This window comes from Calonectris borealis, chromosome 3 (genome assembly GCF_964195595.1).
Source record: "Calonectris borealis chromosome 3, bCalBor7.hap1.2, whole genome shotgun sequence".
In the NCBI taxonomy this organism is placed as follows: domain Eukaryota; kingdom Metazoa; phylum Chordata; class Aves; order Procellariiformes; family Procellariidae; genus Calonectris; species Calonectris borealis.
Window position 1 is genome coordinate 91,669,654 of NC_134314.1, and position 15,423 is coordinate 91,685,076.

Consider the following 15,423-nt stretch of genomic DNA (forward strand, 5'->3'; position numbering starts at 1 on the left):
GTAGATTTTCACGTTATTCGGAGCTTTTTTTTTTTGCTTAGAGAAGTGTAGTGAAATGGGGGATGGGGCGGTAATTGATTTTTGTTGTTATTTTGTTTTCCTTCAATTGAATACTCAGGAAAGATATTCTAGCTCACTCTTTAGTTCAGTTCTCTTAAGCAGAACCATGTGTACCTTCATACAGAAATAATTGTGTAGTTTCAACACACTGCTTGTTATGAGATCACCAGTTTACCTTGAAAAGGTAGGCTTATTCTCAGAGAGCAAGGATGGGGAGGAAATGTCAATATGATTTTGTTGATTCTCTTCCATCCAGTCTTGGTATTATCATGCAGCAGCATCTTCACTAATTGAAAGTAAAGAAAAAAAAAACACACCTTAAACTCTTAACAGCTTTGCTTCAAATTGCAGGCTGTTTCTCTTCAAGCAGGAGGGTTTTCATAAGGGTTTTCATTTTTTGAAGGTGATTGAAGAAATAGAGGAAATGATGCAGGAATCGCCTGATCCGGAAGATGATGAAACACCCACCCAATCAGATCGGCTCTCGATACTTTCCCAGGAAATTCAGACGCTCAAGAGATCCAGTACGAACAACAGCTATGAAGAGAGTAAGTGATATTTATTTAGTATTTTGCTCTTATGCTTATTGAAAATAGTTTAAAGGGTAAGTTTGCCATGCGTTTGATTTATAGCAAGTCCTCCTTATGAAATATCTGCATTCAAAAATATTTTCAAAATGCCCTAAAAGAATAAACTAGAGTTAGAATACAAATAGAAGACTTATCTTTGTCAGCTTCCATCACTTAGAATAAAAATAAAACTTAATAGAATTTCAAATTAAAGCAAATATGCTGAAGCTTGATTCACTGGAATGAGGTCCCTTCGTAGTAAAGTGATAAGTCGATCATTTTTATTAAACTTTATTAATTTCTATATTTTAAAGTGAGACAATTTCTTGAGGCCAGTACACTGTGTTTAAGAAGATTAGCTAAAGCTCTTGAAAGCTATGCAGTAAATAAAGAAAATGGTATTTCTTTGGTACTGTTTCAGTCTGCAACATATCTTGATATACAGTAACACAAAAATAAGGCAACTGTTGCTTTTTTTTCCCCATAAGGGCGTTGCATATTTTTCTCTCCTCTGCTTCTATTCCTCTTCAAAAAGCTTAAAAGATAAACAAAAATTTTTGTATCTTCTTCTACTCAAATGAAATCATCTGTTCTTCCCTGTACAAAAGGAAAGGAGAAATTACATGTATAGTTTAATTGTAGTAGACTAAATTGTACGCAAAAGAAACCTGTGATTAATCAGTTTCATGATAGAAATTTATTTCATCTGCGTATTTGTCAAAATCAATTCTAGAAGGTGATAGGTACACAAAGAGTATTTCCTAGATGATTCTTTGGTCCCTCTTACAAAGTTTCTTTCCTGTAGTCTTGCTCAGCAATATCAATTCTGTAGAAGATTCAGAAAACTGGCTGATCTTTTGTGATATGACTTACAGTTTCTGCTACACTTCAGATTTCTGGAGGAGATCCCATTTTCATGGTTTTTCATTGTTTTCATAGCTGTCTCAGGATTGTGAAAGCAAAGTGTATCCTGCAAAGGGCTTCCTTCTTTTCTGACAGTTCCATATGTCCTTAGGTTTGGAGCTAATCAAGCTTGCTTAGTATTTCGTACCATATTTTGCTTTGCCTCAGGAGTTCATCTTGTCTGTTGCATCTTTATGGTTTAAAGGTCAGCCTTGACCAAACAATTCCTTGAGTTACTTTGGCAGATAATTTAACTTTGCTTCACCAGTTTCTCAGAACCTGCTTTCAGGGCTTTCAGGTTACTATTTTATGAAAAGCTCTTGCTATCTTTTTTTGTGTGTGAAGCTGCTTCAGAATTAGTCTGCATCTCTCTCAAATTGTCGCAGGGTTTTCCTAGAAACTGTCTGGCTTTTATAAGACAAGTCAGAGGTGTTAATGTTTAGGATTGAGAGCAGGAAATCGAAGCTTGTATTTACTTTTTTCCTGGATAGGAAAAGACATGTATTAAGACAGTCCAAAAATAAAACCAGTTATAGCTCTGGTTACACAGGTGAGTCCTTTAGCCTACCATATCTAAGATTTAACCCAGGTAGTCTTCTGCATTTGAATTACTTTGTCTTCACTCACCTGCATCAGCTGCGTAGTTCCTATATAGCCCTTCTGTAGGCTTTGATAATGACAACTGATCTATCATAAACAAGTCAGGATTGCAGCTGGGTAATCTGCACCTGTGTTTTTGGAACAATTGTTACTTAGGCTGTGAAGCTGGTTCTTAAGTGTTGGGACTCGCTGGTGCTCTCTCTAGTCTTCTTTCAAAAAACCAAAACAGTGGTGCAACCTATGCTTTTTAGACTGTCCTTTGTACTGAATGCATAGGGACCTTACTCATTGATTTTTACCACAGAGTATACTCAGTTTCACAGACTGTAAGGCCTATTCTGTGACTTGCCCCCACAGAGCACCAGATAATCTTGCTGCTGAATTTACCTTTCTTCCTCCTGTTTATGTTTGAGTTTATATTGCTATTTGCTATTGCTGACAACCAGAGTTGACTTTGCAAAAAGTTACTGCTGTGGTAAGACCTACTGTGGTATGTGCAATGACTGTGAGCACAGCCAAGATCTGTGTTACAAGTAGAGGCCATAACCTGCATGCTATATACTTAGAATAGTTTAAACAACAATATAGGTGGTGGATGGTTCAAATTACTTGAACATTAGATCCTTCAGCATATGGTACTGTTACAGCGTTTGAACAGAGTTTAAGGCCTAAGCCACTCTGAAAAACTGTGGCTCCTTGCCGGACAATTGCCTTAACAGGTTTCATTGCTTTTTCTTTAGTAAGTAAGTGACAAGGAGCTTTCTCCAATCAAGTTTTCCTTGCTGTAATGTAAGAGAGAAAAATCACATTTCACCTATTAACTTTGATGCTTCTAAGAGCTATACTTTTTTGTAGTTTGTGGCCTTATTTGTATTTTTCAGCACTCGTCCATAGGCACTTTCCCTTATGACAATTTTTTTAGACATGACATTTACTAGACTAATTCAATGTAACCAAATAATTACGAACATCTATGCGATGTCCTTAAACAGATTGTACCCTTCAGTGTCACCAGGACTAGCAGTTTCTCAAATGCCAGTGAAAATGGTGTTCTTTGACATAGCAACTGCTGGCACTTACTAGCTTCCTAGGTGCGTCCAACTTAATTGGGAATGGAAAGCAGTCCTCAAAGAATGTGCTCACCTTTAATCCAAGCAAGCCTCAGAACATTCTTCCTGGTCATAATTCCACTCTCTGTAACACATGACCCAATAGTACCTTTAAAATGCAAACCCGAAGGGTTTCTTTGTTTCCAAACTGACACTTTACAGGCTTCTGATTTAGGTTTGACCAATTCAGTCTCATGCTTTCTCAAAACTATTAATGCTTATTTTTGATGGAAATGAGCCTGTCGGCTAATTTTGATCTAGGTCTTTGTTTCAGGCAGTACAAGGCCATGTTTTTGACTACAATCCCCAGACGAAAATTTGGAGGATTTTGTTGGTTTGTCTGCTAAATGCATCTAAAAATATTATCATAAAAAGCGTGGTGCAAGCTTTTATTAATATTCATGCATACGTTAGCAATATCCCCAAGAAGACTCCCTCGCTCATAGCGTGTAGTTTCTGTATTACTGTAGGGAAAAAATCCAAGCATTCCAGAAATGCCAAAGTGTTGATTGTTGTGTCAGAAAATATGGAGACCTTTTACTTTGAACAGTGAGTGTAGGTGGAAGGTAATAGTTAACAGAGGTGTCAGTATTAGAAGTTTAGTGCTTACTTCAGCTTTCTTAACTACAACATGCTCTTCGTGTTTGCAGATTATCTCACATTTGTCAGAAATAAGAAGAAAGTTTAACCATCTTCTGGTTGCTAATCAAGTTGCCTCTGTGATGTGTTTATTCATTTAGGAATATTGTTTTGTTCTATGTAGTTTTAGAATTGAGGTTTTTTGTTTTGAAAAATTTCAGAGTACTCTTTTCTTGTAATTCCCACAAGTATTCTCGTGCTTAAAATCTTGACAGATTACTTTTTATATGAACTATTTATAGGAGTAAAAAGATTGTCTGTTGCTGAGTTAAATGAACTGCTAGAAGAAATTGAGACTGCTATTAAGGATTATTCTGAGGAACTGGTACAGCAGTTGGCTCTACGAGATGAGTTGGAGTTTGAGAAGGAAGTGAAAAACAGCTTCATTTCTGTCCTCATCGAAGTACAAAACAAACAGAGAGAACACAAAGAAACAGCAAAGAAGAAAAAGAAGCTGAAAAATGGTAGTCCTCAGAATGGCAAACAAGAAAGAGGTCATATGCCTGGAACAGTAAGAAAATTTTTGTAACTATTTATACATTCAAAATATTTTTTGTTTTTTTTCCGTATGGGAAGTAGTAGTCCTAGATTATATCAAGATACTGGTACACCTGCTTCCATGCCTTCATTCGCAGACAAGGCTTAGGCACTTCCTATTGAGATTATATTTTTCACAAGGTCATATAATATTTTACTCTTCTCGTACTCCAAAAAGATTTTTTTATTGTTTGCAAATTAGCCTGGAATCAGCATACCTTTCTTGCAAAAAATACTGCCTTTGGATGTACTGCTGTGTCTTCTATTGTCAGTAGGCAAACTCATTTATCTGTTTGGTTTCACTGTGTGAACTTTAATATGTGTGTACCACTGTTAGTCTGGCAGGAAATTCAGTTTTATTGTTGGTGTAGTTGTACAGATATTTATTGATCACGTTGGTTTTTAGGTAGGAAAAAAGTAAAAGTCTTACCCTGTATCTCTTGAAACCTGTGGCAGAGTTACTACATCCAATGAGAGACAGGGGTGAGGCCAAAGTGTAGTGCAGGTGTACAGGAAGGAGGTAATTTGGTTTATTCTTTACAGAACATAGCAACAAAAGGAAAAATGTCTTTCAAACAGAGTTTGAATAATAGGAGGCAGAGAATGAAAGAAATTAGGTGGTTATCTTGTCAATGCAATTTTTTCTTTCTTGCCTGTCTAGTATAATTTTAAATTACTTAAGTGGGATATTAAGGTTAGAATTTCTTAGTGTCTCTTATAGAATGCGGAAAATGTGGTTAATGTATTGTAGATCTTGGCTAAGTCCCAGAAAGAATGCTTCAGTTTGACATTAGAAGGTTTTCGGGTTTGTTTTTCAAACTTAAGAAATAAACATTTGTAATGAAACATTAATTCTGCAGAATCTATTTCTAAACTTACAAGAATAAGATATGTGTGATATAACCCAAATGGAGTTCTGATCTCGTCCATCTAATGAAAAGTGGTTTTGTATGTAGCAAAGTTTTAATGGAACTCTAAGAAAGTATATGTCTGGGAAACAATACAAAATTGTCATCCCTTTGCAAGAGCACAGTAAAAAGTTCAAATGTACTCCTTTTTGGTTCTCAGTCATGGAAAAACAAAAAGTGGTATTCTAACTAGAAAGAAAAATAATTATTTGGTTTTGAAACTTGAGTCAAGTGATTCATAAGTTATTCTGGTTAGTGTAAGTTTAGAGACTTGAATGATGCTTTCAAGTATAACTGTACATGGTCCCAATATAAGACATTTTCGTATTTGGTTGCTTCAAGATATAAACGTGTCAGATTGTTTTCTGAGAGGGATTGAACAAACTAGCTCCCAAATAAGACTGTGGGCTGCGTATGTGTGGTTCCTTTGAAAATAGCTTTCACTATCACCAAGTACAGATTTGAGAGGCTTCTCCCAGAAAGAGGTGCAAGCTTCCTTCCTTCAACGCTCCTTTTTTTTTTTCTTTTTGTTTTTTTTTTTTTTAAGGAAGTGCTGAGAATGTGCATAGAGATGGTATGTTTAAGTAACTTTGTGAAGAGTGAGTTTCTGTTAATAAATAATGTATAAATTAATAATTTTATTAACTAAAACTATAATGAAGTCTTATTTATATACAAAGCTTGGAAGTAGGGTTAAATTTTCATACACTTAGAAAATCAATTCTTCTGTAGATACTATAATTGAATTTTAATCCGTAGAGGTTTTAATTCTTTGCCCTTGATACAAACTTTGGATAAATCACTTTCTTAGACTTCTAAAACTTTTACCTCTCTCACAAGGGCAAACTGGGGAGTGATTAAAAATAGTCAGGGCTTGAAGATACCAGTTCCTTTAAGCAGGATATCTTAAAAGAGTTAAGATGGCTTTGGCAACATGTATGCCTATTTACTGACCTCATTGTGCTTTAGAAAGCAAATGAATACTGTATTCCAGCACATTTTATTCCCCCTCCCATAAATAAATACATTCAGATAAGCGTGCTGAGGTGTGCACGTCATACTGCCCTGTGTCAGCAGCTTGACAGTTTCTTCTTTTTATGTTCTTGCCAGTTGCTGATTTTTATATCTCATGCTAAACATCAATGTTGTTTTGACTTTTTTTTTTTTACTTGTCTTCTCCAGCAAGCAAAAAGGATTACAAAATTTAAGAAAAAAAATGTGGTTGGATTATATATTAATTTTTCTTTACTTGGATTCCATGATTCTACATAATGGAGCTTGAAATTAATATGGGTGCATTATTAATGTCTATTTTATCATATTACAAAAAAATGGGGAGTACTAATTGTTACTTCAGTTGTGGAAAAGGAAGCATGAAAGCATAAAATGTTTTAAAGAGGTAGAGCTGAAAATGACTGCCTCTGAACAGTGTTTCTAGTAGGTGCTTAAAATCTGAAAAATTGGTATCAGCAGTGTAAGTATATTGCTCAAACACGAATTTTAAAGGAGATTGTACTGTGAACTAAACTTTCAAAAATACTTCTTTTTACTTTTCAAAATGAAACAGCCTTAAAAGGCAAGTCTCGATTATTGCAGTGTGAAGATTGATTAATTCAATTTTGATGTAGTTATACTGTTTAACTGCCATTATAAGGTTTGCTTTTTAATTATAAAAATTAAGTAGGTGAATGAAAAAATAGAAATGTGCTGAAATACATCTTACAGCTTGTCTTTGTCATTTGTCTTTTGTAGTCTTGATAAATGCTGATTAATAGTCTTCTGAACTTTTCTCTGTCCCTTTTTTTCCTTCTGCTATGTTTTCACTACTTTTAGCGCTTCAGCATGGAAGGGATCTCAAATGTCATACAGAATGGCTTCCGCCACACGTTTGGAAACTCGGGTGGAGAGAAACAGGTGCTGGGCTATCTTCTCTCTTTTCCTCATTCTTTGCCTGCACTTTCGGTAGGAGCTGAGATCTTGAAAACTGAGAGTAGTTGAAGATAAATGCTGAGACAGGAAAAAATAGGACAAAGATACTGGAATCTGTACTCTTCCCCTGCCTCAGGACTCTGATCAGCCTACAGTCTCTTTCTCTCCTCAACAGCTCAAGACAGTCAGGACTTGATATCCTGATGCACTGAAATAATAACCCTTATTTCTTACCCCAGACTGAAAGTCTGTTTTGGCATAATGCATGCTTGAAATACATTGCATGTCTGTAAAAATCTAATACCCAGTCGAAGAATATGTATCAGGTTACATTTCAGCCTTCAGCATTAAGGACTTGGGTAATATCTACAACTGAAAAAAGGTTTTGTTTTCTTTTTCCTTCAAATGTTCAGAGCTGATATATCTAAAAACAGAGTAGCATCTGGAAAATGCATGGAGTCTATGTATGTCTTTTTGCCTTTGAAAACTGCATGATGTTAAAAGCAGCCAAATGTGTGCAATGCAGATTACTGATAAAAAAATACATAAGCCATAGGCGAGTTTGTCTCTTCATTGACTATTTAAATGTTGAAATATACAGCACAGAGACCCAGCTTCAGTGGGTATCACTGTAGATGTTACATATACCTAAGTAGCAAAATTCTTATGCTTTATTTCAAAGTAATACTTAATTTGTTTCAGAACTGTAGTATGTATTTTATTAAATGTATTCTGTATTTTGGTAAAGTATTAATGCTTATGCTATTGCTTAGACTTTTAGCACACATTACGAAATACTGGTACATCACGTTATTTAATGCATACCCACCTATTGCAGTTTATGCAATTGTGTCAGAGGAGTGCGTTAGATTCTGCCCCCCCTCCCCCCTCACCCCTCCAGGCCCTGGTGAGAAGTCCATTGAGGCAATGAACTGCCTGGTAGTTTAGAAGTGATGGCTGATTAGGCTTTTGTCCTCAAGATGACTGGAGTATCCTGCAGAGGAGTTCAGGAAGTAGAACAACTCCTCTCAAGCCATTCCTGAATCGGGAGGTTAGAAATCATGGACTTACCCTCTTTCTCAAGCAAGGTATATGTATGAGAGTTCATGAATACATAGATTCGGCTTATTTGTCCTCAGCTTTGGGGATCCTGAACACATGGATAGAGCTTACCTAACAGCGTTTTTATCACTCTACATTATCTCAGTACTGGTAAAGTAATAGCTGTGTTGGTTTTTTTTCTTTGCTATCTTTACCATTTAATAGTAAATTACAGCTGTTCACCTGTATCTGTCGCTATTTTAAATATCGTGTATTTTCATAAGGTGAACATATTTAGCTATGCCAGCCCCTCTTACTTTTGGTTAAAAGACGTCTTTTATATGCATGTCTCTATTCAAATACACCTTTTCTTCTTTGACTGCCTCCTAACTTTCTATACATGTCGCATAATTATGTATTACGAATACCACTGATTGGATAACTCTTCCAGTTGGTTTTTGAGTTAGTTTACTAATGTTATTCTTCATGTTGATCATACTTTTCCCCTGCTTTATTTTATACTCTATCCTTGTTAGCCGGGTTACGGGTTTTTTTTTTCTCTTCCTGTATCCTAAAGCAAATCATGGAAATAACAAGAACTTAAAATAAAAAATAGGGGAGAAAGGTACGAAAGATGTCAGTATTTTTCTGATTTAGTCCTGGAAATCCATTTTTCTATGGCATTTGTTTCTTATTTGGGGTTTGTTTGTTTGTTTGTTTTTGTCACATTACCAAACTCCAGCCCTGCTTTTAAAATATTGGTGTCATCTTATTGCAGCAAGTTGCGAAGTAAAAAAAAGTATTAGATGCTCGGTTGCTTAGTGCTGCTCTCAGAATATTCGAGTGTTTTTTCAGGGTGTATTGTCATTCTAAACTCATGTTCAGGTGTTTTCTGCTAGCAGGGAAGAGTTAGTTACCAATCTGGAGTTGTGCTCCAAAAAAAATGCAAGGACAGACAATTTTCTGTATACCTTAGAAGGTAGAAGTTCATACACATAAAGTCACAGCATAAAGTTTATGACAAGTTTGTACAGTTATTTCAGAACTCTTTTTAGTCTTTAATTTTAATGGTATTTACCACCTTTACTATTTTCTGGATAGCGTTACTCTAATAGTAGGTACTTTCCTTTTTAAAATTTTAGTCCTCTGTGTTTAGTCCTGTGTTTGAGATATAAGTAACAATGGCTTGGAATTTTTCAGTGTTTAAAGAGAAACTTTCAGTGGGAACTACCTGTTCCCATCTGATAATGCAGTTGGAAAAAACACCACCAACTGCGTAAAAGCCATTGAAATGTTGGTAGTTCTTTCTGTGATCATATTTCCAGAAGAAAATTCAAGATAGGCATCTTCATTTCGATTTTTAGGCATATCGAACACTTTTTATGGGTGATTACAAATTGCAGTGGGAATTGCTGCTTATCATATTGTCAAATCTGCTTCAAAAATTTAGAGATCACAGTAGACTTAACACTTGGGCATGTCAGTAAGCTTGCACTTTAGTCATTTTTTTCTTCCTTTTCATAATATGTTGTCCTTCACATAGCAATTCAGGGAATTAGTTTTTATGGTGCTATTATAGAGACTTACTGTTGCAGCAGTGAAGTATTGATGAGAAAAGCAAGATGATTTCTGGAAACCAAGAAAGAAAGTACTTTTTTTTTTAATTATTACTATTAGAGCGGAAAATTGAAAGGTGGAGTTTACAGAAGAAGGAAAACAGGTAATATTGGTATTTGGTCCAGTGAAACATGTCTAGGTAAAAGGTAGAATGCCACTTGTTTCTGAAGGCTGGAAATGACAGCCTGGGATCTGATTTCTGAGTTAGTAGATCTAATTTCATCTCTGACATTTGCAGATTTAACAGCCTTATATCTAGCTATTGATTCCGGTAATTTTATTAAGAGTGCAAATCTCTAATGGTATCTGTTGGTTACATCTGCTGGAAAAGAACTTGAAAATTGACTGTTTCCTAAGAAGCATTGCGTACTTTCCTCTGCTGTGCTCAGTGGATGGGAGCAAAAGGAATAGGGTGGTAGAAGAGCGCCCTGAGTTTGCATAAGGTCGTGGTGAGGTGTCAGTACATCCCGTACAATAGATTCCCTTAAGTTACACAGAATTGGGCCTGTCTGGCTTTTAGGCAGAGGACGTGGTTGGGTGTGAGGTGCATGAGCCTGCTCTAAACATGGCAATTTTTATAGCTGCGTTTGGCGGCACTACATCTGCAAAGTGAACCTCTTCACCAGAGTGAGTTACACTTGGCTCTTGCTGAGGTGCTGCTACTAGGAGAGGAGGAGACCTTGTATATAATGTTTTCTGATTTTTTACATGGAGAACCACATATCTCTCAAGCTGAATGAGAGAGGGTTGCTTTGCCTATTGCCTTGGAATGGTTAACCCAGAGTAAAGTTCCTGTTAAATTCTTAAAAATTGAATTGAGGGAGATTTCAGGAAGCTTTTTCATTAGGGAAAATTCCAGCGATTTCAGTACTTTTGAAATGCTGATCTCTTTAAGAAGAATATGCATTCATATAGGCTGCGAAGTAAGATGTGGCCTAAATGCATTTAATAGAAGTCTTAGAGCAACGGGATTGCTTCAAGGGTTTGCAAATAAATCTTGGTTGCACCCCAGGTAGGAAAATCCTGAAAGATTTAAGAAATTTTTTCAGGTTTTTTTGGTTTTGTTTGGTGTTTTTGTTTTGTGGGGGTTTTTTTGGTGTTTTTGTTTTAAAGCTGGTAAGAAGGAAAGATTTCAGTAAAGACTAAATAGAACAAAAGTGGAGTTGGTTTGAAACAATCTGTTGGCATACTTGACTATTAAAACTGAAAATTGAAATCAAAATCCAAATGGTGGGCTCTCATGTTTAATTAGGCTTGCTTTTGGTTGGAAGTGTTTAGGGTCAGAAGGTGAAAGTTGTCTGTTTTCATTTTCAGCTTACTGTAGGGCAGTCTAATTTTCCTCGTGCAGAGGACTATGGATCACCTGCGCAGCTGGGACTGGGCAGTGCTCTTTGATCTGTCAAAATCCTTGGAACGTTTCACATTCTTAGTAAGAGTTACGCAGTCACTGAGAGAATTCTGTGGCTTTTTTTTGAGGCTGTTCAAACATACCATATGCCGACTTTGAAGATTTCCTCCCTCCCTCCCCCCCCCCCCCCCCCCCCCCACTTGTTAGCACACTTGCACAAACCTGAACGCCTTACTTCATGCGCCCCCACAGCCTGAATCAGTTGTGCTCTGGAATCCTTTAAAAAGCTGACGTTACCAGTTTCCCAAATGATTTGAAGGCAACATCAGTATTTACCTGGAAAGATTTCTTTTTTTTTTTTTTAACATACTTACGGGAAAGAAAGAATTACTTTCTGATTTTTTGGATACAACTGGTGACACTCGCATGATATTTATACTTTCTTTTTTTTTAAGACCAAGTGTGAAGATTGTTCATCTGCGTTTATAGTCTTGTTTGAGGGGAGGTGGTGGGAAGGTTGTTCTTCCAGCTTTTATTTCATTGTAAGAAGTACTTTAAATACGTGAAGGTCTTTTGATTGAGGGAGGAGAGGAAAGATTTTACTATTGGTGGCTCTGAGGAAGAAACCTAATGGAGAAATGTTTTACTGTAAACAGCTCCAATTTTTTAAATACCTTTTTTTTAGTGTTTAGCTGCATGACTTTTAAAGTGATGTTTACATCATTTGGAAAAAAAAAAGTTGGCTTCTGTGATAAAAGCTTTGGGATAGGAGAGGTAGAATCTTAATCTCTTGTGAAATAATAAGCTTTTATTTGTGGCTAGCAATTTCAATTGCTACAATTTTTTGTAAAATAAATTGCAAGCAACATAAATTGCGTGAAAGGACTGTCAAGTAACTCTGTTTTTCATTTGACAGTACTTAACAACTGTCATTCCTTATGAGAAGAAAAATGGACCCCCATCTGTTGAAGATCTTCAGACATTAACCAAAAGTGAGCATATGAAGTTCCTTTCCTCTTTGTATTTCTGACTGTGGTTGCTCAAAACCAATAAATCATACTTCTCTTTCCCCTTACCCTGTGGCGTGTATGTAAAGTTGCATGATTTTTAACCATGTTTTTTTTTACTTGTTTTCTGAGCCTTCACGGTATGTTTGTTTTCTAGCTGTTCTCTGAAACCCTGAAGGCTAGAAACTTGCACGTATCAGAAAGTAAATGTTCTCAACATTATTTCAACAGGTGGGCCTTACAGAAATACCGCATGTCATGGAAGTTGGCAATACCGTCTTATAGTGCCTGATATACACCTGTTTGCTTAAACTTGCTGTGCTTTATTGAGGTTATTGTAATGACTTTCAAAAATTGGAATGGATGTCGGGACACTTATGAGTAGTTGTCTAATGATTGCACTTGATTGCCTTTAAAATAGCCTGCTTCTCTCTGTGTTTTTGTTTAATAGTTAGGGAGTATAAACCAAAGAGAGTTTTGACAGTGCTTTGAATTCCTCTTTCTTCACATCTTTTTAGGCTAGATCCTCAAAATTATTTGTAAGTCCTCTGGTTTTTTATTCCAATTTGCATGAAAAATAAAGTTGTATTTTAAAAAAAATAATTATTAAGGTGGTTAAATACAGCAGAGTATCTCTGGGAGTCAGTGTCATCTCCTTCATTTGACGTTTACAGGAACAGTTTAAAAATAGATGGTATAGTGTGTCAATGTATTTGATCAGATCTCAGTGCAGTGCTTTGAATATAACTACATTTTAAGGTATTTTCCAGCAGCACAGGTCTGTGATTCCACAGGTGGCTGAGGGATGATGAAAGGCTCATTGGTTGTTTCCTGGAGAGAGAAAATAACTGTTATGCAAATTCTGGAGTAAATCAAATGTTTAAGCAAGAATTAAATTCCTTTTATTTTCTGCAGTAGACACTCTTAGCTGGTAATTCATACTTACTCTGTGACAAATACATTTTTCATTTTATATTTACTCCTGCAGAGAAATTTTATCCTCTTGCCATATTTAAATTTCACTTGAAAATATTCTCAAAAATTCAATATTAAGCAGAGAAAGGTTAAAGCCTCCTGAAAACCTTTTGTGTTCTTTGATGGTTTATTAACAAAATGTCTTGTACAAATGCACTGTGAAGAGTATTAACAGTATTGCCTTCTGTGGGCTGGTTGGAACTTGATCCTGTGACTCAGTGCAAATTTCTGACTCACTCTCTGTGCTGTTGTTAAGGCAGACAGTAAAGCAGGTATTTGGGGTTGATTGGTTGCTTTTTCTTTCAAGCTCTGTATTATTCCGTAGTTATGAACACTAATATCTTCAACATAAAAATTGAAATAAAACACGTGTTATATTTTGAGTTCAGAGTCTCATATGAGGAATTTGGAGCTTATGAAATACTGCTATTCAGTGTAATTCTGTACTTTTGATTCTTTCAGTTATGTCCAGAGCACTTCATAAAGGATTGTCATTGGTTTTGTTTATGGAATAACAGACAAGCTTATATGTGTCAAGTTGGGCTACTCCAAATGTTTTTCCTTCTTCAGAAATATGCAAGGATGGGCAATTTTGACTTGATATAAGTCACAAAAATGGCATTTTAGCATTATTCTAAGTTAATGCCAAATTCAGTCATGTATTTAAGATTTTTCTAAGCTACAGTTGCTAACATTCACCATTTCAGGGGAAAAAACAACACCAACGTTTTCATCAGATCATTCACAGTGTTTCTCCAGAAAAGTCTCGTTGTTCCATGGGTCAGGGTGAAGATCAAGGAAATAAATTAAGTAACGGAGCACACTTTTTTACCTAAGATTTTCAACCCTCCAGCAGTTGTTAGCATATTTTAGTTTTGGATGTGGTGACTTTCTTTTGGAGAGATTTTTTTTTATAGGGAAGAGGTGCTTTTTTTGTTATGACTAATGACATCTTACTGTAATAATTAACCACATAAAATGGGTCTCTTGCATCCATCTACTGCAGAGTTCAGTGAGAGTTACACAAGTGAAAGGTGGAAATATGATGTGTCTCATTGTATCTTCTCATATTCCAGTTAAGAGTTTTCTTACTAATCTGGTAGTAATATCCCTATGAGTAGCTGAAACAGCTTCATGGTATTTCTTTCGAGACTGTTCTCTTTATGACTAAATATCTGAATCTTTTTTTTTTTTCATACTTCAGTCCTGCATGCCATGAAAGAGGATAGCGAGAAAGTACCAAGCTTGTTAACAGACTATATTTTAAAGGGTGAGTATGTTTCTTAGCAGGGATTTTTTTGTTCTAAATTAACTTAATGTACATAAAAGGTGTGTTTGAAAAGAGTAGTCCTACAGCATTCATGAATTATGTTGCCCTTCTATCAAACAGAGCTCTCATTTATATTGTCTTCTATTTTGTCCAAGGTTTCTGAGCATATAGTTGATAAATAAAACGTGTTTATTTTGTTTGTGATAGTATAATATAGCAAAGTATGTGGTGTATATTCAAATAGCTGAAGGACATCAGCAGGAGCAGAGCAGTGTGGCTTACAAATTTAAAAACCTGTGTTGTACAGGTTTTTCAGAATTGGAATTCAAACTGCCTATGGTAATCATGGGTTTGGGAGATAAAGTGCTCATAGTTTTATTTTAAGTGTTACCTTCTGACCAGTAGTAAAAATTATTTATTTTACATTAACTTGTTATACCTTCTTCACATTTTATTTGTGTACTAATAATTTATTTTCTAGTCTTATACATTGATTATATTAATAGAATGTCAGATGTTGAAAATCACTGCTTGCTTTAGCTTTAAGGACTTGTTCCAGGTAGTTTCCAGGTTGTTAAATTACTTTTAAACGTTTTTCTTCTGACTTCATTTTTGCCTAGATCTTATTAATGCTTATGTTCTTACTCAATTCTTGACATATAAATGGTATCATCTTTTTTAGTGTTTAAAGTTTAGCATATGCATCAAACTCCCAAGATCTGAACAAACAGATGTACAAAAGGATGATGGATGCCTTTTTATTTGCCACCCAAATGTATATTATGTTCTGCTTCATGTTTATATGCTGCAAAGTTTTTCTCTTCTTTCGGTATCACGCTTTTCAAGTCTCACGTTTTTTTCAAGTACAATCATTTTACTTAACTCCCTCCATATGATTTTTAAAGTTTTTT

The 15,423-nt window shown here is 35.6% G+C and overlaps 1 protein-coding gene across 11 annotated transcripts in view; it reads left to right on the forward strand.

The window, feature by feature from the left end:
• The window catches only part of FEZ2 (fasciculation and elongation protein zeta 2), a 39,859-nt gene that overhangs the window by 6,250 nt on the left and 18,186 nt on the right, over positions 1–15,423 (forward strand). For 6 of the 11 annotated variants that reach the window (XR_012673096.1, XR_012673098.1, XR_012673099.1 and 3 more), the window contains exons 4-7: positions 464–608; positions 4,123–4,391; positions 12,177–12,252; positions 14,447–14,512. Coding sequence is in view for 3 of the 11 variants with exons in the window: in XM_075146637.1 (XP_075002738.1) it covers positions 464–608; positions 4,123–4,391; positions 12,177–12,252; positions 14,447–14,512 (556 nt within the window). In the remaining 8 variants the exon portion in view is untranslated. Of the gene's footprint in view, positions 1–463; positions 609–4,122; positions 4,392–12,176; positions 12,253–12,424; positions 12,499–14,446; positions 14,513–15,194; positions 15,414–15,423 lie in introns of those variants that run through there. The other 5 variants (XR_012673101.1, XR_012673103.1, XR_012673100.1 and 2 more) reach the window with 4 other exon arrangements.